This window comes from Leptonychotes weddellii, chromosome 7 (genome assembly GCF_054177405.1).
Source record: "Leptonychotes weddellii isolate Sample4059 chromosome 7, ASM5417740v2, whole genome shotgun sequence".
Classification (NCBI taxonomy): Eukaryota; Metazoa; Chordata; class Mammalia; order Carnivora; family Phocidae; genus Leptonychotes; species Leptonychotes weddellii.
Genome location: NC_138375.1, coordinates 104,096,271 through 104,121,370, shown reverse-complemented (window position 1 = coordinate 104,121,370; position 25,100 = coordinate 104,096,271). Strand labels below are relative to the sequence as shown.

The 25,100-nt window shown below is 40.4% G+C and overlaps 2 protein-coding genes across 7 annotated transcripts in view; one reads left to right on the top strand and one right to left on the bottom strand.

Moving 5' to 3' along the window:
- The window catches only part of MTREX (Mtr4 exosome RNA helicase), a gene marked incomplete at its 5' end in the record, with an annotated part of 98,825 nt that extends 84,564 nt beyond the window's left edge, over positions 1–14,261 (top strand). Inside the window, 4 exons of the mRNA XM_081825773.1 lie at positions 2,322–2,378; positions 3,540–3,702; positions 12,515–12,619; positions 13,981–14,261. Coding sequence (XP_081681899.1) covers positions 2,322–2,378; positions 3,540–3,702; positions 12,515–12,619; positions 13,981–14,033 — 378 coding nt within the window. The remainder of the gene's footprint in view (positions 1–2,321; positions 2,379–3,539; positions 3,703–12,514; positions 12,620–13,980) is intronic.
- PLPP1 (phospholipid phosphatase 1) overlaps positions 12,807–25,100 on the bottom strand; it is an 87,629-nt gene continuing 75,335 nt past the window's right edge. For all 6 annotated transcript variants that reach the window (XM_081826871.1, XM_081826872.1, XM_031027379.2 and 3 more), the window contains 2 exons: positions 15,105–15,281; positions 12,807–14,609 (listed from right to left, as the gene is read on the bottom strand). In XM_081826871.1, the coding sequence (XP_081682997.1) occupies positions 14,478–14,609; positions 15,105–15,281 (309 nt within the window). In that variant the 3' untranslated portion in view covers positions 12,807–14,477. The remainder of the gene's footprint in view (positions 14,610–15,104; positions 15,282–25,100) is intronic.

Sequence of the window (25,100 nt, the reverse complement as noted above, 5' to 3'; positions counted from 1 at the left end):
CTGGGTGGCTCAGTTGGTTAAGCGACTGCCTTCGGCTCAGGTCATGATCCCAGGGTCCTGGGATCGAGTCCCACATCGGGCTCCCGGCTCAGCGGGAAGCCTGCTTCTCCCTCTCCCACTCCCCCTGCTTGTGTTCCTGCTCTCGCTGTCTCTGTCTCTGTCAAATAAATAAATAAAATCTTTAAAAAAAAAAAAAAAAAGAATTAGAGCTAGAGTGGCAGTGATAACAAAGAGGACAATAATCCCAAAACAGTTTATACTCCTGAGAATGCCTGCTCTGCACCTGTGAAGTAATTGCAGATGAGGAATTCATTACTTTACAAAATACTCTGTTTGGCTGTTGTTTTTCTTAGGTTCAGAATTTTATTACAGTAATTTCTGGGGTAGTTGTTAAGAATATTTGTCCAATTCTGTTTGAAAAGACCTAAGTTTGAAGATGATTTGGGGATTGGTGCTCTTCTGCCTGTGTCATACTTTGTCTTATAGCTAATTTCTTGCATTTGTTGTTTTTTTGTTGTTTTGTTGTTTTTAATGTGGCACTATAAAAATCCTCTGTTTTCTGAGCGCCCAAGTATGTTACCTCTTCAAAGGAGTTGGGCTTCGCCAAACCATTATTCTGAAATTTGTGGGCAAGATGTCACTATATGTGGTTAATTAAGATTTGTTCAGTGAAACCACACTGTTATATGTAGTGTCATCAATTCTTGTGGTGGTGCCTTTCAACAGCAAGATGGAAAATTACACTACAAGTCACATGGAATTTTGTTGATACTTTTAGAAGAATGTTTTCTAGCCAGATGGAAAGGTTAAACATAGTAAGGTACTTGTTATAAATATGAAAAAGTCTGCTTAATATACTAACTTCTTTTTAGAAATGTGTTTTCTAAAACTGCGTCCCTGCATTTTTTATGTCGTTAAAAGTAATTTTAAAGATGAAATACAATCTTTAGAATACAAATATCAAGTAACTACCAATATTTGTTAAAATCTGTGTGCACTGCCCAGATCTAGGCACTTGAAATAACAGAAATTTTTGCTTTCCTGGTATTTATATGCTAGTAGATGAAGGTAAACAATAAAGAAGTAAAGTACACACAGATTATGTCAAATGGTGATGAAGGTTTGGAGGAAAGTGAAGCAGGGGAGGCAGATAGAAAACACTGGGATAGGGTTACTATTTTAAATAAGGTGATTAGTAAAGGCCTCACCAAGAGAGTGAAATTTGAATTGAGACTTAAAAGGAGAGATGAAGGAATAAATTGTACATACACTTGGTAGGAGAGCATTGGTGAAATCCCACTTAGGTTTCTCTTGTCAGGACCAGTGTCTTCTACTTACATTGACCAGAGAGGAAGTGGTCAGTAACTGTTGACCATGAATGGACACAATATCAAAGATGTTAAGTAGTCTTGAGTTCACAAATGGAGATGTTGAGTTCATTGTGGCCATTTTGTTTTTTCATCATTCATCATGGTTTTTCTTTTTTTTTTTTTTTTTAATTTGGTCAGGAATAATACAGAACCTAGGTCATTATTTTATTACATAATAGACATAAAACATGCACAGCAAAACCAGTTCTTTATAAATACTGATGCTTAAAATAAAGGCATAACGGTTGCACCTAAACTTATAATAGCTTTTTAAGAAAATTTACCTATAATTTAAATCCTGTCTCACACATACATATATTCCATTTTTGTAATAATTTTGTTTTTGTGAAAGGCTGCCTTTGTCAGACTTTGTTCACAAATAACTGTTTTTATTCTAATCACGATAGAATAGGGTTTTGAGGATCTGACCTTTTCTTTCTCTTTGACAAGGTAGGAAACCAACACACAGAATCCAAGCCACTTGTCCAAGTTCATTTGCCCAGTTAGTAATACCTGGGTAAAATAAAAATTGAGGACACTACTTTTAATGTTCTTTATCCCAGATTTTTGGTTTCCACAGAATGAGAGTTGAATAGGAGCCAAAACTATTTTAAAATCAAACTGTGATAAAACAGTTTATAATCATTTTGATGTAAGTAAACTACTATGGGTGTTGATAATATTTGCTCTCCCTCCATTCCATTGTGGTCACAGAAAATAGCTGGTAAATTGTAAATTTAGGAGTGTAATATTTTCCTCTGAAATACAATAATAATATAATTTAGGATGAAAGGAGTGGTAATTTTGCTTATACCAGCTAATGTCGTTAGAAACTCTAAATGCTAATAACTAAGATCTTATAATTTGATATTGATGGATATCATGAAGGCTTTGTTTTGTTACAGCAGAAAGCATTTTAAACTTGGGTTTTTACATCCTTTTCTTTCATAGTCTAGTGAGATGCCCAAATTAACAGAGCAGTTAGCAGGACCACTTCGTCAAATGCAGGTAGGAGTATTTTGAACTGCATGTTTTATGAATAGTATATGTAAAATGAACATTTTTGACAGTCTAATCCTAGTATGTATCATTCCACAGAGACCACTTCCTTCAAGATTAAATATGTTATTTGGTGTTAGTCTTGTCATTTAATGCTATGTTGATAACATCACTTGGGATTTTTACTTGAATAAACATTCTCCCCCACCAGTGTAATAAATTGTATTGAGTTACTGTGCGTGTAGATTTAACACTACATAATGTAACTAGGCAATATCAACAACTCAGTGCCTGCATTGTTTTCCTTGATATTAAGAATGGCAACTTGATGGACTAGGATTAGTTAGCTTTATTTTTTGTATGTTTTTCCATTGTAGTTTACAACAAAGTTTTAAAATATGTTTTATCCTAAGAAATTAATTATCCCTGGGCCCTTAAAACCCCAGTAGCTTATAGTAATGAATTTGTGTGTTTTATGATTTTCTTATGATGAACTGATTTTATCTACCTTTTAACATTAGAAAGACAGGGAAAGATGAACTATATGATATTACAAAAGAGGAGAAGTGATTCATAAAAAGAGCCTCTTAAGTGGAAAATTTAATATCCCTTATTACTAAGAAATTTAAATTTCTAGAACTAGGGAAGTTTATGTAGGACTAGATGGTTTTGACCTTTTATATTACCGAGGAGAAAAGAATGAATCTGAATATCTCACTGTGGGGGAAAAAAATTAAGGTTTATATTTTTTAAAGCATTATTTTGCCATAGGATTTGTGTTTTTCTAAATCTGTTTTGTTATTGATGTCTTTGGGGGGTTTTTGGGGGTTGCTATTAATGAAATACTTAAAGATTAAATGCTACTCTTGAATGACTTTAATGAAGAGTTTCTGTTTTTTATTAAAAAAAGGTTTAATTGGGTGAAAATCACGCTCTTGATAAATTTTTCTTAATTCAGTGTAATGGGGAAATGTTACAGTTGGATCACTTAGCAGTGGAAAAGACACTGTAGCTACTTAGAAGCACAGAGTATCCAAACTGTGGGCATAAGAACCTAGGAAAAAAGGACCTTGTGGAATTCTGGCTCTGGAAACCTAAGAAACCTAAAGAAAAAAAGTACATGGAAGATCGTAAGTAAGAAATTTTAAGTAAATCTTTTTGTCTTCAAAGGAATGTGCTAAAAGAATTGCAAAAGTTTCAGCAGAAGCCAAACTGGAAATTGATGAGGAAACTTACCTAAGCTCATTCAAACCTCACTTAATGGATGTAGTATATACCTGGGCAACTGGAGCTACATTTGCCCATATCTGCAAAATGACAGATGTCTTTGAAGGTATGTTTAAATTCTGTATACATACATTCCTTTTTGATATATAAGAAATATACTCAGGATGGCATTGTTTTAACTAAATAAGAATAATATGTTATTTTTAATTTTTGGTAATAAAATGGAATGGTGGGGCGCCTGGGTGGCTCAGGTGGTTAAGCGTCTGCCTTCGGCTCAGTTCATGATCCCAGGGTCCTGGGATCGAGTCCCACTTCGGGCTTCCTGCTCAGCAGGGAGCCTGCTTCTCTCTCTGCCTCTCTCTCTCTCTCTCTCTGTCTCTTATGAATAAATAAATACAATCTTTAAAAAAATGGAACAGATGATCCTAGTAAGTCAGGTTCATGTGAGGTTTTTTTTTTTTTTTAATCTCTTGACAGTAATCTAAAGGCTTGTTATATTAATTCCACTAAAAGACAGCAGAGCTGGGGCGCCTGGGTGGCTCATTCGTTAAGTGTCTGTCTGCCTTTGGCTCAGGTCATGATCCTAGGGTCCTGGGATCGAGCCCCGCATCGGTCTGCCTGCTTGGCGGAGAGCCTACTTCTCCCTCTGCCACTCCCCCTGCTTGTGTTCCCTCTCTCGTTATCTCTCTCTCCATCAAATAAATAAATAAAATCTTTAAAAAAAAAAAAAAAAAAGACAGCAGAGCTGAAAATGCTGTCCATCATTGCATTTCTAATAATAGACTTGGCCTCAGTGAGATGGTACTTCAGCATGAATCAGATTAATGAGCAGTCTTTTTTTTTTTTTTTTTTAAAGATTTCATTTATTTATTTGACAGAGAGAGAGACAGCGAGAGAGGGAACACAAGCAGGGGGAGTGGGAGAGGGAGAAGCAGGCTTCCCGCAGAGCAGGGAGCCCGATGCGGGGCTCGATCCCAGGACCCTGGGACCATGACCTGAGCTGAAGGCAGACGCTTAATGACGGAGCTACCCAGGCGCCCCGTGAGCAGTCTTTTAAAATGTCTTTAAAAGACTGAAGAATAATTGTTACTCAACTGAACAGAAATTTTAAGTGAAAAAGTAAAGGCAGAGGGAATATAAAAGAAATAATAATTACAAGAAGCAAAAACACAGTATCTAAGGGAGACCATTTTAGAAATGTTTTACTCATTTCAAAAAGATTGGCTTATATAGGTATTTATAATGGTGAATGATATTTACCAAATTAGATATTTACATTGAACTTTGTAAAAATGAAAGTAAATGAGCTTGGACTTCATAGAGATTATTATAAGAATATTTAAAATGCTATTGTTTGTAGCTCTGTTTTAAGAAAAATTGTATTTTTGACACATCTGATATATGCTTTTTAACTGATATTATTAAAGACTGAGAGTTTACTGAGTTTATGAATCATGGATTTTTATGATGCATAGGTCAAACATCTGCCACAGAATATTGAAATTTTCAACTATGAGCCTTTACTATATTGAACTTCATGGGTTTTAAGGTTTAAAATGTTAAAAGTTTATAGTGTATTTTTTTATGATAGTGTCCTATATATAGTGTTATGAAATTTATTTCTAAGCCTCCATTAAATGATCATTTAGTAATATGGTTCCAAAATCTTGCTCTGAGTACTGCATTCTCTTACTGGGACCATCATTATTTATTAAGTGACTACTGTGTGCCAGGCATTGTGCTAAGCACTTTATAGAATTTAGATCTCATCACCAAAATGGCAACTCAGGATAGATACTGTTTCTACTTGGCACAAGGAAGCTGAGTTTTTTTAAGTAAATAATTTGCCGAAGGTCATAGAGGTGTGGTATATGATGGCACTATGATTTGAACCCTGGCCTCTGTGATTACAAGTCACATGGTAATTAATAACTTCATCTAAGCACCATAATGCCTTATCCTTGAATTTTGGATCACCTAGAGACTTCTTAAATCCTGACCTAGATCGTACCATCTCCATCCACTGACAGTTCATGCTTGTAGGCATAGTAAGGAGATCTGTAATAGTTCACGGTGGGGAGCGATAGCTGAGGATAGGAGAAGAGCAACCTCGCTTGTGAACACTGCTTCACATTCAGGAACCTAGGTACGTGTAGGACTGCTTGTGTGGTGTGAAGCTGCAAAGGCAGTCATACAGCACCACCACTCTTCAATCTGGCATCTTTTTGGAACATAAGGATGAAACGTACGTTCTCTGCCTGTTCTGTGCCTAATTGTTGCGGAAAAATAATCAGACCGGTGAGAGGCCAAGTGACACTCGGAGAAGTAGGAGAAATCGGATTTATTTTACGCGAGTGGCCCCAGATGAGCTCATGCTCGAAGTTCTGGGCCCCGGGGAAACGGGGTTATAGGGCTTTTATAGGGGACTGCGGGCAGTCAGGTTCCAAGGGCTGTGCTGACTGCTGGTCAGTGGGTTTGAACTGGGGGAGTGGGGCTGCTTTAGGTGGGGATAGTAGTGCCGGGAGTCGGTGGCGGGAAGCCTGTTTACAGAAGCAGAAACGGCTGGTTATCTCTTGCTCCCAGTAGGGCTTCTGGTTTTCTCTAGCTTATTGTTCGTAACTTCCCGTCTTCTGGGGTCTCCTGGCCTGGGCCTGCTCTGGGTAATTTTCCTCTTCATAATGACTGTTCTGTGCCTAAATAATGCTAAGACTTGTTAATAGCTCATATTTATGGAGTCTCTGCTTCTCTGAGAAGTCAGACACATGACATAATAGTGGTTGATAGCAAAGAGTAGTTTGTTTTGTTTGTTTGAAGAAAAATCAAGGGGCAACAGGCCTGCACATGTAGGGCGCTCTATAAAAACTGTCCTTGTGGACTGTTTTTTCGGTTCTTTGTACTTGAATGGAAGAGTTATGACAGTATAGGAAGACAGATTTGAAACTGTTAAAATTGATGAGAGTGTGCAGTTTTCCAGAACATACTGGCATTCCTGAAATCTGTTTTGCCCCGTTTCAGTTCCTTGGGGCTGTTTCTACATCACAGTTTGCATGAGGAATCAAAAGTTTGAAAATCTGATGATTTCCGTTTGTAACTAAACTTGAATTTGGGTCTAACATCAGCATAATCTTTATGTTTTTCTGGTCTGGGTGCCATTGTATCAGCTTTACTTTTCCTTTCTAAAATTGCGATGGACTATATATTAACTCTTAGAAATAAAGCATTAATTAAACAGCAAAAAAATAACTGAGAACCTTGATTTACTTAGCAGAGTATTTCCTTTTTCCAGTGTACTGTGTGCCCCCCTTTTTACCCTGCTGCTGTTTAGTTTTTCCATTTCAGAATAGCCGTTCTCTCTTCATCTTGTTATTGTACATGCTTTATATAATTGGAAAAATACTGTAATTAAAACTCTAGCCCATAGTACATTGTGTCTTTACTTTTATGGCCAGAAAATGATTGCATGGGAACTTTAAAATGCCCTTCACTCAAACCATATTTGTTTCCAGTTAGATTCTTAATTTTCTTTTTATATGAAAATAAGTGATCATTTCCTATCATGAGCCTCAGAAGTGGTTTTAAGTATTTTTCAAACATCAACTGGCACAAGTTAACATTGTAATGATGAATACCGTGTGTCTGAGAGGATGCCTAATGCGAGAGAAGAGCTTATACTGTGATTCAGTTGAGGAATTTTGAAGACTTCATACAAATAATTATTTCCTCTGTTATCACCCTGGAAAAAAATGGTAAGAATGTGGTTGTTTCTTATTTCTATCATACTAAATTGGAAGAGCAATTTAAAGTATTTGTATTTGTAGAGGCTCAAGCCTAGGGTTTCAGTCTACTAATCCATGTGGTAGATCCATTGTAAGCTTTCAGAGGCTGTTAAATTTTCTTTCTTTCTAAACAACAACAGCATTGTAGTCTTCACTACACATGAAGGACTTGGTTTTCTACTTACTTAGTCACAGGAGTTCTCCTAATGATGACCTGTGCTCTCACTCAAAACTGTTCACCAGGTAGTGCGTTCCCACACTCTGCCTCCACTCACACTCTTCTCAGTTGCCTTTCAGCTGGCATAGTTTTACCCTTCTCCAGGTCAGGGGACATCAGTGTCATTAGGGATTTTCCAGTGGATTTGTTCTTAGAAATACTTTTGCTAATAATAATAGAGTAACCGTTTATTAACATGTATCATTTCTGTTTCCCTTTCGGTAAAATTTTAGTATTAAATTACTTAGAAATTAGTACTTGAACTTAAACATTTGATGAATAATGACTGAGACCATAGTGGGAATTAGGTACTGGGTGCATCATGAGCACCAGTCTCTGCCCTCCAGAAAGGGGTTAGCCTAAGCTGGGATCTAGTGGTAAATATTTGCGGGAAAATATATTTGTGATCCTGACCTTTCAAACTCATTAAAACCACCTAGATAGGAATATTAAATCAGATTCAGGACATGAACTATGGGGGACCACTTTGTGGAATGCCAGAAAGCTGGAGGTAGAAACACTGTTTAGAGAAAGGTGTTGCTTTCCATCCTCAATGAGCTTAATACTGTTCTGTTCAAGAACCAGATTAATCTGATGATTGCATGTGTCCATCAGTGGATGAATAAATTGTGGTGTATCAGCATAATGTAGTCTTCAGCCATAAAAAGGAATGAAATCCTGATTAATGCTAAAATTTGGATGAAACTTGAACACATTAAGGTTCTAAGTAAAAAAAGGCAGACACAGAGGCAACCTGTTGTATAATTCCATTTATATGAAATGTCTGGAATAGGCAAAGCCATAGAGACAAAGTAGATTAATGGTTGTCCCATGGGCCAGGGGCTAGAGTAGGAAGCGAAATTGAATTCTGACTAATCACTGCCTTTTTTTTTTTTAATTGTGACAAAATATATATAACATAAAATTCGCCATTTTAAATGTCCAGTTCAGTGTCACTGATCTTTTTCACCTCAGGTTTACATCACCATTCTGGAAGAACTCACATTGAGATATAATTCACAGAGCATAAAATCCATCCTTCTAGTTGTACTATTCAGCGGTTTTTAGTGTATTCAGAGTTGTACAACCATAATCACAATCTAATTTTAAAATATTTTTATCAACCACAAAGAAGTCACTCCTAATACAGTCCCTCACATAGTAAATGGCACAGCTGAAATGTAATCCCCGGTCTGTCCACTTGCAGAGACAATGGACATGGAGTGTCAAGCATCTACAGCAGCTCTGCCCCCAGCTTTGTAGGTGATCACTCATGCATCACAGGAAAGGGGGAAACCACTAGGCCTCCTGTCTTCTTTATCTAGAAACTCATGTGCCTATATCCTTTATTCTTTCTTCTTCAGAGGATGGACCCTTCTGCATTGTTATGAACCTCAGGGCCTTGCTCCACTCTTTTCTGCACCCTCCTCAATCTTGCCATTTTAGGATATAAATAGGCATATAGTTTTCATCCACACCTTTTTCAGCTACAAATATTACCGAGTGGTTAAGAGCAAGAGCACAAATCCTGGGCATAACTCCTACTCAGTAGAATGACCCTGGGCAAGTTACTTAACTATGCCTCAGTTTCTTTGGCTATAAAATGAGTGTAATAGCTCCTTCCTCATAGTGTGAGGATAACATGATGCATAGAGAGCCTTTAGCACAGTTAGCCTGGCACACAGCATTCAATAAATGGGGAGCTGCTGCTGTCAGTTTTTCGTGACAGGTTTTTGTTGTCGTCACCCTCAATCCCTCATTCCTTTTACAGCCAGACTCAGAATAGACCATCTTCAGTTCCTTATCCCCCATCTCCATCTTGATCCACAGTAATGTGTTATCTTATTTTGCTGAAATTACGATGAGAATCACTTCTCAGCCTTTTGGCTAAAGATCAAGTGAAATTACGAGAAGACACCAGTGACTTTGCCAAATTCAGAAAACAGACCCCTTTATTTGGATTCTGCTTGCCAGTTTTTACTGCTTACTACTTCTAGAAACTCATTAATAGAAATTCTTTGGCACTACCTGGCAATGAAGATTTTTACAGAAGTGAAGAGCTTTAGAGTAAGGCCTAAAAAACTTATAAAATATTGGGGGATCTAGCTGGCTCAGTGGGTTAAGCAGCTGACTCTTGATTTCGGCTCAGGTCACGATCTCAGGGTCCTGGGATCGAGCCCCACGTTGGGTTCCGTGCTCAGTAGGAAGTCTGCTTGAGCATTCTCTCTTTCTGTCTCCCTTTGCCCCTCCCCCCACTTGCACATGCATGCTCTCAAACCTTTTTTTTTTTTAAGTTTTTAATTTTTTTATCGTTGTTAATCACCATACATTACATCATTAGTTTTTGATGTAGTGTTCCATGATTCATTGTTTGTGCATAACACCCAGTGCTCCATGCAGAACGTGCCCTCCTTAATACCCATCACCAGGCTAACCCATTCTCCCACCCCCCTCCCCTCTAGAACCTTCAGTTTGTTTTTCAGAGTCCATCGTCTCTCATGGTTTGTCTTGCTCTCAAACCTTTTTAAAAACTTATATTTACAGTTTTTAAGTGTATAAACTAAATTTAATGATAAATTGAAATTTGTAAAGTAATACACATTTTTTTAAAAGATTTTATTTATTTATTTGGCAGAGGCACAGCGAGAGAGGGAACACAAGCAGGGGGAGTGGGAGAGGGAGAAGCAGGCTTCCCGTGGAGCAGGGAGCCCGATGCGGGGCTCGATCCCAGCATCCTGGGACCATTACCTGAGCCAAAGGCAGACATTTAACAACTGAGCCACCCAAGCACCCCAGTAATACACATTTATTATAGAAAATTTAGAAAATAGAGATATATCATTTCTGTGAGGCACTATGATAATTGTTAAATGCGTGGGCTCTAGAATCTTCGGTCTGGATTCAAATCCTGACTCCATCATTTACTCCTGGCTCTGACCTTGGTAAAGTTATGTATGCAACTTCCATTTCTCCTTTTCCCTCTCTGTAAAATGAGGATGACAATACTTGTCAGATTGTAAATGTGAAATGAGAAGTTTTACATGAAATATGTATTACAGATCTACCACAAAATAAGTGCTCAGAAAATGTTGGACATCACCCTTTTTTCTTGAAACACATTCAGCCTAATTTCTCCTTTCTTTGATGCCTAAATATCACTAGGAACATCGGTAACTTTACTCTCCAGTAATACAAGAAAGTACTCAGGGTTATTGTAAAATGTGTATATATGTGATTGGATTTTACAGAATTTATGTCTCTGTTTTGGTTGCCATTTTGCTGTTGACTCTTACGAAGTCCTTTGCTGGGTGCTAAATAACTTTGACAGAGTTGTGTAGTGGAAATAGGCTGTATTTGGGGCTGGAGTTTTCTCCCAGAACTCCATGAACCTTTTAATGAGAGGAGGACCAAAAAAAAACCTATGGACTTTGAATATTTTGGCTAAAGGGCTATATCATGACATTTTACATTCCTGCAGAGTTTTGCCAATGTCAAAGAATTTGTATATTTCTTATCTCAAGAGACCAAATCTAAAGTAGGTGAACATCCTACATGTAGGAGATGAAAGGGTATTATCCCCATTTGTCTTTCAAGGTAACCTGTATGCTGGTCATTTTCATTACCAGTGACATCGCACACACCTCCCAGAATGTGAAGTAGCATCGTTGTGTTTTCATTGTTTTGGCCCATTGGTGGGTTCAGCAACCAGCAATGTTGTCCTTAGGGGTGCAGGCCCTTGTGCAGTAATTTATCTTTGGCTCTTGGAATTGTCCCACAGAGAGGGAAGGCTCTCTACATGTGCATGGGCACTTGCTCCTGGATTATGTGGACTCTATTGGGCAAATGGCTTTTATTTTTGCCTTCATTTAAGCTAAAAGTACATTCTCCTTCCTGAGTTAACTCTCCCCGGTTTCCCCCAACCACTGGGCACAGTGGAAAAGAACATGGAGGGCATTAAGAGAAAACTGTGCACAGTGAGTGTATTACAAAACTTGATAAATGCTGATGGATTAGTTCAGTGTTCTAAGGAATTAATAATGGTAAGGACTTAGAGGAGTTCATACCTTGCATATCAGACAGAACTGTTATTTCTAATGTATTTCACACATTAAAGTCCCAAGAGTTTTAAACTTAAGTAGATAGGTCTTTGAGAAAGGATCCCAGGCCCCTCCCTTGCTCAAATGTGGTGGAAGTCAAATGATGTTTATAGCTTCAGCAAAGAAACAAACAAAAAACAAACAAACAAAAAAACACCCCACTGATCTCAGGGAGTCACATCCAGTGGGAAGAGACTTACCTCCTCCTTTGTGCTCCTTTGAGGACACACTGTATGAAAAAAGCACTGATAAAAAGTCTACTTAAGGTCAAGAAAAATGAATGATTGCACCTTTAAAATGACAAATCTGATTCTGTTACTTGTCCCCTGCTTAAAAATCTCTAGTTGCATTCTCTTCACAGGATGGTATCCAGATATCTCATTAGGCCACCCTCAGAGTCCTTGAGTAGCTGCCCTTTGTCACACTTCTCTGCATTGCCCAAGTGGTCTTCCTTTGTTGCTGTCTGACAGAGACCTCCTCATTCTTACAGACCCAGGTTATGTGTTATCTTTGTGGCCTTAATCCAAAGTTGCTCTCTCCCCTGCTCCCAGGGCATTTTGTGAACTTATAAGAGCAAATGTCAACACATTATAATAAATCAGGACTCTCTACCATTAGTCAAGGATGGGAAATTAAACTTTTTGTCTTTGTATCCCTCCTAGTGTCTGCCAGGCAGCCAGTCAAGTCTTCAACCTCATTTACTGCATGGGAAGTCCCTCAGAGTACTATTAGTCAGTCATCCCATGTTCTCCTACCTTGCCTCTAACAAAAGTTCTACTGTTCTGGTTATTTCCATTTTACAAGTGATTTGTTTCCTTTTCTTTACAGGCAGCATAATTCGTTGTATGAGGCGCCTGGAAGAACTGCTTCGACAGATGTGTCAAGCAGCAAAAGCCATTGGAAACACTGAGCTGGAAAACAAATTTGCAGAAGGTCAGTATCCAGTCGAAGCTTTTTCTAATAATTAAGGCAGATCTTTTGAGACTTGAATTCTTGGCCACAGCGTAGGAAGACATTTTCAGATGCTCTTCACTGGAATGCCACGGAGGGCCATCCAGTAGTATTTAAACAAAATTTTAGAGTGTCTCTGTGGGAAAAAGTTTCGAGATTTTAGATGTAATCATTTATAAATATTTATTGTGTACTATGTGCAGGCATGGTTTTAAGCACCAGGGGATACAGCAGTGAACAAAAAACCCACAAATCCCTGCCTTCATGGAGCTTACATTCTAGTGTAGGGAGACATGCAATAAACAAGTCAACAATTAAAGTATTTCAGGTGGTGATAAGTCTACAGGAAAGAAAGGAAGAGACAACAGGAATTGAGGGACAGATGAGATGGCCTAGGGCCCCCACTCGAAAGGTGGTATCGAGGCCCTTCATGTATGCTTGATAGACGTAAGCAAGAGTACAAGACCAGTGAGTAGAACAGTAGGAAGGAGAAAAGAGATGATCATGTTACCCCCCAGCTCCCAGCTTTTTCCTGAAATGATTGGAGATTTTGACCCCAGGAGTGCGGTGCTCTGGCAGTTCTTGCTGTTGCATTGTAGGGAAGTCTGTAGATCAGCAAGGTGGAAGTAGGAAGACCAAAAAAGAAAGGATGGCCAGTCCAAGGTGGTAGTAATGGAGGCGGGCAGGGGGTCGGAGGGAGTATATAACATGCTTACAGTTTGTTCCGTCTGAATATTTGCCAAGAAAAAGGGCTGTGAGTTAACACATCAAAGAATAGCGGCCACCTTGTCGCTCTGTTAGTTGCTCATGTAGTCACAACCCCTAATGATTTCTGCTAAACAGTGTCCTAAGAAGAGGTGTGCAAAAACTGGGTACTGTTTCCATATGGTTGATGGGGCAGACCTATTTAATCAACCAGAGTTTACTAAATAATGAAATTTGTTTGTCCTCCCTTAGTCCAGAAAGAATCTCAAGTGGTAAGTGAAAATAAAGTGTCTCCTGAAGTAGGCTGAGAATTCATGCTTTTGGGTCAACTAACTACTACTTTTGACGGTTTAGTCCTTCCCTTAGTGGGTCTTTGTGCATAGTCAGAGACCCTGTCACGGCTCTGCACACACACAGGAACCGGGATACTTCTGAGTCCAGAGTCATAGGAGCAGGAGTCTGGTTTCTAAGTTACCCTCCTCTCCTCTCAGAGGTGCCTGTGAACTCCTCTATCTTTTAGACCAGCAAGGTTTTGTATCATCGAGATTGTTGTATTAACCTCTTCCCCCGCCCCCCCTGCAAGGGAATCACAGTCTTTGTGGTCTTGGAAGCTTAAACCATCTTTTCTTTTCTCTTAGGAATCACCAAAATCAAGAGGGATATTGTGTTTGCTGCCAGCCTCTACTTATAAAGAGTCAGCTAAACGAATGTGGGGTTTTAAATTTTGCACCACCTGATTACAGCTGACTACAAATGCTTACAGGAGTGTTGATTTGGTTCTCCCATGTCAAGGCAGTTGTACTGAAACATTTTAATATGTATCATACTTCAATCAGGCATCATTCTAAGAAAGCATATTATTGCATACACATTTGTACATAAGCATTACATTTTTTTAATAAAAATGTATAGGTGGGCATTGTTTTAGTGAAAGGCTTGAAATTTTTTTTAATGAACTCAGCGCTATTAGAGAACCATGGTGTTAAATGTAACTATATACACACAGGTAAAGTGGGCATCCAAGAGGTATAGCAGCAGCAGTCCCTTAAAGGTTTGTACACCATGAAGAAAACTCATCCTCTGTCTTCTGGTTGCAATCCTTTTCCTTTAGAAAGCGGGCCAGTTTTATCTACCTTCAAGGTTGGTGACTGTTCCTAAAGTGATTCCCCGTCGTCGGTGTTTCGTGCAGAGTTGTATGGGAGTCCTCCTCTTTCCTTTCTTTAAAAGGAGAATTTCTCTCCTTGAAGAAATCGGATACATACACTGCCTACAGAAAACAAGTTATACTTAAATTACATCATTAAATACTTTTGTCCCATTCTAAGTTTAAAAACCATATACATAGTTGTAACAAGCAGTTGGCAAAAATAAATATCAACCCCACAACAGAGAAAGGGTACAAAAAATAAGTGACTAAGGGAAGTTTTGTTAGAAGAGATTCTTTTAAATTGAGAGTTGCTTATTTAGGTAGGTCTTGAGTAAATAGCTTTACTCTGTTAGCACTCAGGTTCTTCTGCAATTCATGCCAAAAACAAAATGAAACAAAACACTATAGCCATAGCCTTTTACAAAAGTACATACAATAAGATTTTTATAACTTTTGCAAAAAGCAACATAGTTAATAACATCAGGTGATGACCCAGTAAAAATTACTGAGCCTCATTATCGGCCTTTGGATAGTTTTCTCCCTGGGACAGGTTTTCTACTTACTTATCCTAGTGTTTATCAGTAAAAGATGTAGGCTGCCGCCCTGTATACTTACAACTAATACTGCAACCAGGGCTCCTTGAATGAGTCCAGTCAGTACATCACTCCAGTGGTGTTTGTAGTCAGAAACTCGAGAGAGGCCCACGTAAATGGACACAGCAACAAGACCAAATTGCAGTGTGGGGCGTAAGAGTCTTGCCCAGTCTCCCTTCATTCTGGCTTGAAGGTAAAGCTAACAGAGAAGACAGGAATAAAGAGTTTAACACCCCAACTGGAAACTTTATATATTTTAAGTATCACCACACCCCTAAAGGTGTGTGTTTTACATGATCAAGTCATTATATATTAATAATCATTACTATTAATAACCATTAAATAACCAGAGTATAAATTACATCTAGAATAGGCTGTAGGCAAGCATTCTTACGCTCATCAACACCTGAAACTTCATCCTTTTAAATAAGCCAAACAAAAAGTGATTGCCCCAGAGACTTGTCTTTAGAACAGTTCATTACTGTACCTGTCTAGCTAGACTGCTTTCCAAACTGTAAACAGGGCAAGGGGTTCCCCGTGTTTAGGACTTTCTCGGATTTCAAGGGCAGCCTGTCCTCTGGCAGAGTCTGTGCTACAATTCTGATTCCCAGCCAAGTTAGCCTTAGTTCCAAGTCTTGGGATAAACTGCTAGCATTCTGAGCACGGGGGTGTCCCTACCCTGGGCCAAGCTACTATGTTTTCCGCCCGGTCTGTCTAGAGACAGAGTTTAATTGATTCGGTTTACTTGAGAGTTCTCGCCTCAGGTTATTTTAAAGGGCAGTGGAGGGGCGCCTGGGTGGCTCAGATGGTTAAGCGTCTGCCTTCGGCTCGGGTCATGATCCCAGAGTCCTGGGATCGAGCCCCACATCGGGCTCCTGGCTCAGCGGGGAGCCTGCTTCTCCTTCTCCCTCTGCCTCTCTCCCTGCTCATGCTGTCTCTCTCTCTATCTCTGTGTCTCGAATGAATAAATAAAATCTTTAAAAAAAAAAAAAAGGGCAGTGGAGACTAAATAATCTGTATTTTAAGTAAATCTAATACTCTGCCTAAACAATACAGGTTCTACTTGAGTCCTGATCCAACAGTGAATTAGTCTTTGAGTAGCACGTGTGCCCTTTAAGTTCCATGACTTTTCCCTACACTCCTCAGACTTGAGAATATCTCCTTTTGTGTGTCAGCCTGCCCGACTTGGGTGCATCCCTAAAGACTGTGATATAGAAGGGTTTCGATAGTTTTCCTATCACTTCCTTTCAGCAACAATTTTTGCCTTATTTCTGTCTAATAAGAATATGCTTTTAAAATCTATTTTAAAAGTTCTGTTTGATAATTTGTGACTCATACACTTAATTAAATGCATTCCTCAGAAAACAATTTATGTGGCTGTGCCCATAGACACTGCCTACTTGAAACAGATCCATTCCCAGTTCCTTGCGCACTGTGAGCGAGCATTTAGTTCTCAGCGGCTGGCAAAAACTCAGAGACTGTCTGTCTAATTTTATCGAGTATTTTTACAGTAGAAACATCTAATTGTAAAAGAGCATACCAGTTGTTAAATTGAATTGCACTCATTAGCTGGTTAAAGTACTCCTGGCTTTCTGCAGACCCCCTCCTTTCCTTTTTTCTTTGTTGTTGAAGCTATAAAAATGTAAACAGTAAGAGGCTTGTCTCAAGATTCTGGAGTTGGGAAGATAGCTGGTTCTGGTTGAAGCAAAGTTTGCATCTGGCAACTGAATCCAGTTAGGTAACACAACCATGCCAGTAATATTCCCCTCACTAGTTTTGTCTTCATTGGAAATGTTTTACTCATTTCAAGGAGAATAGTACCTTGACTGGGGCTGAAGCCAAGTTTTGGATGTTACTCCCCAAAAGTTCAGCTGTCCCTCTTTTGATTATTTAACTGCCTTTTCATATAACTGTTAAAGGCATGGGTTCTTCAGACTATAAAAATATATACCTCTGAATTATAAATACTTATAGGAATGCACCGTAGGGAGCACTGCACCTACCTCTGTTAAGGACATAGCAAGAAAAAAACAATACCAACTCTAAAATGGATTTACGCTTAGTCCTAGTTTGTGCTTCCAACCCAAAGAAAACTCAGGACTTTGAAGGTCCTTCCTCACTTAGGCTTCTAAAATCCTAACGGTATTTTCCTTCCAAAAAAGACCCTCACTTTAACTCTAGGTAGCTTGCCCCTAATTAATATTCACTTACGGATTAGTACTCAAACTTCTATGTACTTTAGGTGACCTTCAACCCTCAAAGTAGCTAGTTTCTCCTTACACATCTACCCAAGTATAGATGTTACCCCCTTCTCTGGTGACCCAGAGATGATTTCACCCTGAGGGGGGTACTAGGAAGCCCCCCACTGTGGTTCTACACCTAACCTTACCCTCCCCTCCAGGCTCTGGCTCTGATAACTAACGGCCGTGGCGTGTATGCAGGCTGCCGTCACAGAACAGTTCTCAGCTCGGGGTGAGGCTGGCTAAGTGAGTGTACTTCCTTTTCGCCTGCTGTTTCCTTAGTGTAGCTCTGGGAAGGCCGGGCATCACCTAGCTACAGCCCTGTTCACAGCTGCGAGGACGCCTCCATTTCAGTAGACCCTACGGAGATAAACACACTGAGTTTCTTGGCCCTTGGACCACTTGAGTTCCACAGCTGACATGCCCACAACTCCAGACGGGGACAACTGTCCTCCCATGCTGCCAGCCAGAAGTCTTTCTTACGTCAGCGGCTTCAACAGAGCAGACAGTGTTAAGCTTTTCTTGGGTCCTGCAGTGCAGATCTTCTAATATCTCACCCTCTGGAGGCACTAGAGATTTGACTTCCTCTACCGCTCATTTATAACTGCTTCCCAAAATCATTACCTCTTGCCTGTTGTCTCCTTTTCCATTTTTTGACTTTGTGGGTTTATCATTTTTTATTCTATTCCTTGTCCTTTTAGAGGAAAGAAGACAGTCTATGTAGCTTTAAACACAAGACTGTTGAGGGAAGTACATGTTCGTAACTGCCTCAGAAGCAGTGTTGGAAGCTCTCACCACTGTTCTACGCGTACTAGATTTAGGGACAGAGCTGCTTTAATGCTAAAGCTTATAATAAAAGGCTCTGTAAGGCCCTGCCTTTGCAGACTCCCCTCTCCCCACACGTGTGTTTGCTAATCACGTACGCACCAAGCACATTCAAGTAAGGAAGTCCATTGCTTATCTCTTAAAACTCAGAACTGAGGAACTCTACATCCAGCGTTGTGCACAGTATGGGAGAGACTCAGTGGCAGTGTCAACGACTTACAAATTCCCCTCCTGGGCGGAACCGTCCCTCCACAGACACAGTGAAGGGGGAGACCCGTCCGAACCACACCACTCTGCCTTCTCTTCAGAGAGGGCACTGAAGATGACCTCTGACAGGCCCGAACCCGAGATCTGCTGGGCCGTATTCTCCCTCTGGAATTTGCAGAAGGATGAACGGGTTCTCTTTTTTCAGAAGGTCTAGAAAGAGCACCTAAAGGATACAGGATAGGCTACTTGCAAACTAAACTTAGGAGAAAGCAAAAGTTATGGTGAGGCAAGGACAGCAAGCCCTGAGGAGAGAGCAAAGAATGGGGCAGAGTGGCAGCCACACCAGGAAGCCAGGCGGCCCGTGAGACAGGTGGAGCAAGTTCAGTTCCTGGTGGTATGCTAGTTCTAGCTCATCGAGGTCTTTACTATAAACCATTTTGGGGGCACCTGGGTGGCTCAGGTCACGATTTCAGGGTCCCGGGATTGAACCCCACATTGGGCTCCCTGCTCAGCAGGGAGTCTGCTTGTCTCCCTCTCCCTCTGCCCCTCCCCCTGCTCACGTGCACACACTTTCTCTTTCTCTAAATAAGTAAATAAATCTTTAAAAAAAATTTTTTTTTTCCCTCTGGGAGATCTAAGTCAGTTGCTTACAACCAAAAGATAAAATCCCAATTACCAGCCACCTCTGTGTTCAATTAAAATCCCATTTTGTTCTTAATTTGGATTTCTGTGACTTGAATGATGAGGAGTTTTACTTTTAAAAAAAAAGTAAGTTTCAATCGAGAAGGAAAATAGTATTTATACACTGGGGTTCACACCGTGAGGGAAAAAAAAATTAAATCCCATGAGAACAAACACATTAAATGTCCACTGAAGGCCCTGTTACAAGCGCGGTCTGGCATTGGATATGGGATTTACTTCCATGACTTCTTTCTACGTACAGTACAAGGTGTGAACCCCTACCCTAAGCCAAAAATGGTTCATCTACCCATCTCTGTTGCTGCTCTCAGGCCCATTTTAATATTCTTTTCTGAGCATGCTTCAGTTTGGCCTCAACTGACCTGCCCCATGGGGATTTTGGTCCACTAGTGGGGGACAAGAGTACTGCCTAGTGACAAATTCTAGTGTCTGGATCCCTCCTGATCCTAACATCCAACCTTCTGGTGAAAGCAGCTCCGAAGCAGAAAGTTCCCAACTAGAAATAAGAGAAAGGGTAGACAAGGCAGAATGGACCAACCTGCAGCTGGTCACTGAGGTACTCCCTGGAGGCAAAGAAAACAGGTCTGTGAAAAGAACAACTGAGCCTATCACTAGTGTCATCCCTGCTGTCACAGGAAAAGGCAAGAGGCATGTGGGGTTCCAGGAGGCACAAACTGAGAATAAAGTTAGCAGGAAAAACAAAGATACATCATGTACTTCACCAACCTTTACACTGCTCCCTGCCCACTTTTTCATCTGTTCAAAAGGCAGGATAGACATCTACCACAGGAGAACTTAGGAGAGGAAATGAACCTCAAGGCCTCAAAAGGAAACCACAGTGAGGCCTATCTCGATTTCTCGCTGTCTCTCCAGCAAAGGAACTATTATTTTCCTGACCAGATGGTGTATCAGAGCAAGAGCTCAGGGCAAATCAGATACAACCAATGATTGTGCATAACCCAGATTTAGAAAGCAAAAAATAGTTTGATAATTAGCCTTAGGGATAATCCACCAATATCCTCCAGGAATGTCCTCACTAAAACCAGGCATCACTACTGGCCCTTGTGAAAAGGAAGGTTCCAGATGTGGTTTTTCCTTCCAACAAGAGCAAACTAAGCAAGGATAGGCCCTGAGCCACTCTTCCACATAGGGCTTCTGGTCAGGAAACTCTTAACTGCTTAGTGTAGGGTCAAGTGTTCAGTCTCTTAAAGTGTCTAGTCTCTTAGCAAAGTAAAACCTATTGAAAATGGGATGGAAATAAGTTACTATGTCCAATACTCTTTAAAGAAATAAATAAAAGCTTCTTAGCTAAGATATACTAGAGATTCATAAAGGCCATTTCTTATTCCTTAAGGCAACAAGGTCAGAAAATCGATTTGCTCAAAATAACCAGAGAGTCAAAGGCAGAGGGGATTGGAGGAAGACGTTCCACGTGCAGGCAGCAAATGCTTCCCTGACAAGTGCAGAGAAGCCTTCCTCCTAATCCAGAAAGAATCCAACACTGAATCTCTTTTGGGAAGAGCCTCATGATAGTTTTGTAGGGAACACAAAGACCTGGTCAAAATAAACAGGGCTTTTCAATGCATGGGGTCACATCGGAAAAAAAAAATGCAAAGGTATACACGTTTTTCTTTTTTTGTAAAATATTATATATACAGCTTTTTTTTTTTTAATACAGCTTTTTAAAATAAGAAAATTCAATGTCTGTTGACACTATTTAGGTATTCTTTCATTATCTTACTATCACCAAAGGGTAGACTATAGCCTTTTTTGCCTAAAATTTCTGGAAAAAAAAAAAATTAGCTTCCATTAAAGGGTCTAACTTCTCACTTTTAAAATCTGATTGCTGGGGCGCCTGGGTGGCTCAGTCGGTTAAGCATCTGCCTTTGGCTCAGGTCATGATCCACGGGTCCTGGGATCGAGCCCCGCATCGGGCTCCCTGCCCAGCGGGAAAGCCTGCTTCTCCCTCTCCCACTCTCCCTGCTTGTGTTCCCTCTCTCGCTGTGTCTCTCTGTCAAATAAATAAACAAACAAACAAAGAATTTAAAATAAAATCAAATCTAATTGCTGACAAAAATATTTTGTGAGGCTGGTTTATTTTTATTTTGCCTTTCCTTGATCCTGTAACACTTAACTACAAAATGCTGTTGTCTCACAGAGTTAATAATCTATTCTTAAAATAAGGGTTTTTTCCCCCATTTTAAAGTTGAGTCGGGGTCGGCTTGCAAGCTAAGAATGGTTTTCACATTTTAAAGGACTATTTTTTTAAAAAAAGAACATGCAGGGCGCCTAGGTGGCTCAGTTGTTGAGCGTCTGCCTTCGGCTCAGGTCATGATCCCAGGCTCCTGGGATCGAGCCCCGCATCAGGCTCCCTGCTCAGCGGGAAGCCTGCTTCTCCCTCTCCCTCTGCCACTCCCCCTGCTTGTGTTCCCTCTCTAGCTGTGTCTCTGTCAAATAAATAAATAAAATCTTTAAAAAAAAAAAAAAATGCAACAGAGACTGTATTGTGGCCTACAAAGCCTAACTATGATCTGACCTCTTACTGAAATCATCTGCCACCTCCTGAACTAGACCAACAGTTGCATGTTCAACACAAAGAAATATTCCTTGCTCTATGTATTTTGAAAAACAGCCTCTAAGACTGAGCCAGGCAATACATTATTCTACCTCCACTTCATGACAGATCTGGCCAGAACACCCTAAGGCTGACCTCTGTTTAGTGTTTACTCTAGGCTTCAATTTCACCATCTTTAGGATTTACAGAGTTTCTAAATTTAAGTGTAGAATCCCACGTTACAATTAGACAGGATTCCTATAGTTCCTGGGCTGTTCACTTGCCCAATGCCCGGCATTAAGTCACACTTTGGAAACCATCTTCCTGAAACATCACCAATCGTAGGTACTACAGGGTGAGTGTGGGGGAAGGACTGTACAAATCTTGAGAGAAGTGGGTGGTATCAAAGAGCACTATCCCAACAGGAGGGGGCAAGACCCAGATACATCCTGTGGCAGGGGAGGGGGTGTAGCTGAAGCACAGACACTAAGGTGCTTGGGCCCCCACTGTAGCAATTAATCCAGGAATTTCGTTAACAGACAGAAACACAATCTGAGATTTCAGGCTCCACAGTACAGTGCTGGGAAATGTGTTTCCTTCAGTATCTATTCCAATACATTCCATATATATATGTACTGAAAAAAGAACGGTCTCGTAACATGCTTCCTTTCCCAGACAGTGAAGTAAGTTTGGATTCTTTGGCACTTGGCCCAGTTCAGTGGGCAGACCTAGCTATGTGCAAAGAAGCCCTGCTGTATGCTCCCGCCAGCCGAGGTGGTATCCATGGGTGCTGACTGTCCTGCCACTGTCAAGTGCAGGGCTGGGCTGCCTGCCAGAGGAGAACAATGGTCAGGATATTTTCTTTTTTAAAGTTAATTTCTGGGTGTCAGGAATTCTTGGCGGAAGTTTCAGCTATCAAAAACTGTCCTCCAAATTTAAATGACTATACATCTCCACCCAAATCTGGGACTGACCCACGATGCCAAGATGCCTAGGGAAACAAGATGAGTCACTGCCTAAGGAACTGGCAGAGGACGTGGGGTTGGTTAAATGTTGTATATAAATGTGAGAGCTGGAAAGCAGGGAGACATCTGTGTGTTCAGGGGCTGAAATAAAAGCTGGGGCCTACATCCACATCAAGTAAATATTTCCACCCCTCAGAGTCCCTGAAATGCAGTGCATGGTTGCTCTGACCAGCTTTCCTCTCCAGAAAGGCCTTGGTCTATGACAAATCTATTTATCTGAACTTTTCATTATAACTTTACCTCTACGAGCTCATACTGACCCCAGTTACCAAACTACAATCAAGATCATTTTCCCTCTGCTTAGATCCTTAACTTACCTCCTCATACACTCCCGGGTGTCCACAGAGCAGGCTTACCACTGAGGCCCTCTATCTATTAATCTCATCCTCTATACAGTAGTTTCACATATTTTACAAAAGAGCCCTCAGTGAAAGTTTATATTTGACTGAATGTACAGATATTTTGAGAAGGGTCAAAGGAGCAAACATGAACCGTAAACTACAGGATATGGAAATATGATATGTCTGAGAACATTCTTTACAATTAAAAACAGTTGGGGGGCGCCTGGGTGGCTCAGTCAGTTAAGCGTCTGCCTTGGGCTCGGGTCATGGTCCCAGGGTCCTGGGATTGAGCCCTGCGTTGGGCTCCCCACTCAGCGGGGAGCCTGCTTCTCCCTCTCCCGCTGCCACCCCCCTGCTTGTGTTCTCTGTCAAATCAATACATAAAATCTTTAGAAAAAAAAAAAAAAGTTGGTAAAAGTCATGTGTCATCTCCTAAACTTTAAAATAACTGGACTAGGGTTCAGATCAAGGGGTCTATCAGCAAAGCAAGGGAACCTGATGAGCAAGAGACCACTAGAGAGCTGACAGACCTCAACAGCCTTCCAAGGCCCCTATTTCCCCAACTTTATAAAAGGGTGGCAACCATCCCTCTTCTCCTAGGTCATGAGGATTATCAAGAGTCAACAATTAAAGTAGTTTAAATGCAAATCATCAATATCAACCTCAGGATTCTTGAGTCTCTCTCCTTAAGGACTTAAAGACACTGACACACAGGTGAGGGACCGACAAAGCACAGAAGCCGCAATGGCGAGGTCTGGCTGGGGGCAGATAGAAAACAGTGCAAACACTGAAAAGCCGTCAGTGCAGTCACAGACTTCTACTTTGGGAAGATTTCTCAGGATACTAATGGCTCTAGCCTTCATCTCCCCCAGTCCCCATCCCCGATTTATTTTATTTTTTATTTTTTAAATTTTTAAAATTTTATTATTAACATATAATGTGTGATTTGTTTCAGGGGTACAGGTCTGTGATTCGTCAGTCTTACACAATTCACAGCGCTCACCACAGCACACACCCTCCCCCCATGCCCTATTTGAAAAGAAAAATATATGGTGGCTCCCTTTAGAAAGAATGCTAACTTTTCCTAATAAGATAAATGAACAGAGGATATTGGAATAGTATTTCTTGTTCCTCCCTTCAAATAAATCACATTCCCCATGGCACATTTTCAGAAACATTTGGGTGTGTTTTTTAAAAAGGAAGCCAAGCCCCAAATTCTGCTAAATTGGTACCGTTGCTTCCTCGCAAAATTAAATTAACCTAAGACAAAAGACTTATATTTCCAAAAATGGTGAAGAAGACAAAAATTAGCTCAATTATAATGGTTTTGAAATTGTGGGTTTGAATTTTGCATAGCACACGCATCTGTAATTTTTACATTCTTCTGACTTCTCAAACTTGGGTTTTTCAAGTGAAAGCAGGATTCTGGTAAGAATTGATATTAAAATGTCTCCAAATGAGACCAAATTAACTCCCAGCAGTCTACTCTTAATATTACATATCCTGGACTTATAATGTAAGCATTAAATACTCAAGAGCACTTACTGTGACCAAGGAAAGGGGGGGGAAAAAAGAGCAAATGGCAAATTCACACACAACACAACCATATAAAAATCCACTCACAAAATTAAGATGAAAATTGTAGCTGATCATTTAGGGTAGAGAGCTCTTCTCGCTCTCTTCTTTTCCAACAAATTTTGTTAATTTTATAGAGAAAGAGAGACACGCAGAGATAGGAGAGTGAGAACATTATAAAAAGTAAGTCCACTGAGCTGACCTTTAAAGACTCCTGGATATGCCCTAAAGCCTGGTCTTCCTGAAGTGACTCTGGATAAACACTCATCTCTAGAGCTGCGAACCGTGGACGCAAATACCTCTACCTCTTCACTGTCCACTGTGTATGCTGCAAGTGCCAACTGGCACGCTGCTGTCTGGGTTAGCAGTTAGAAGTGCACCTGCCAACCGGAGAGATGCTAAGTCCCGAAGCAGCGACTGGTTCTTCCAGAAGCCGCAACCTTTCTGGTCCCGCGGAAAGCCGTCAATCAAGTGTTTCAGAAAGTGGAAGGAAAACAAAACCTACTCAAGGAGCAGCAAGAGCTGGCTTCACATCCACGAATCAAAGCTCCT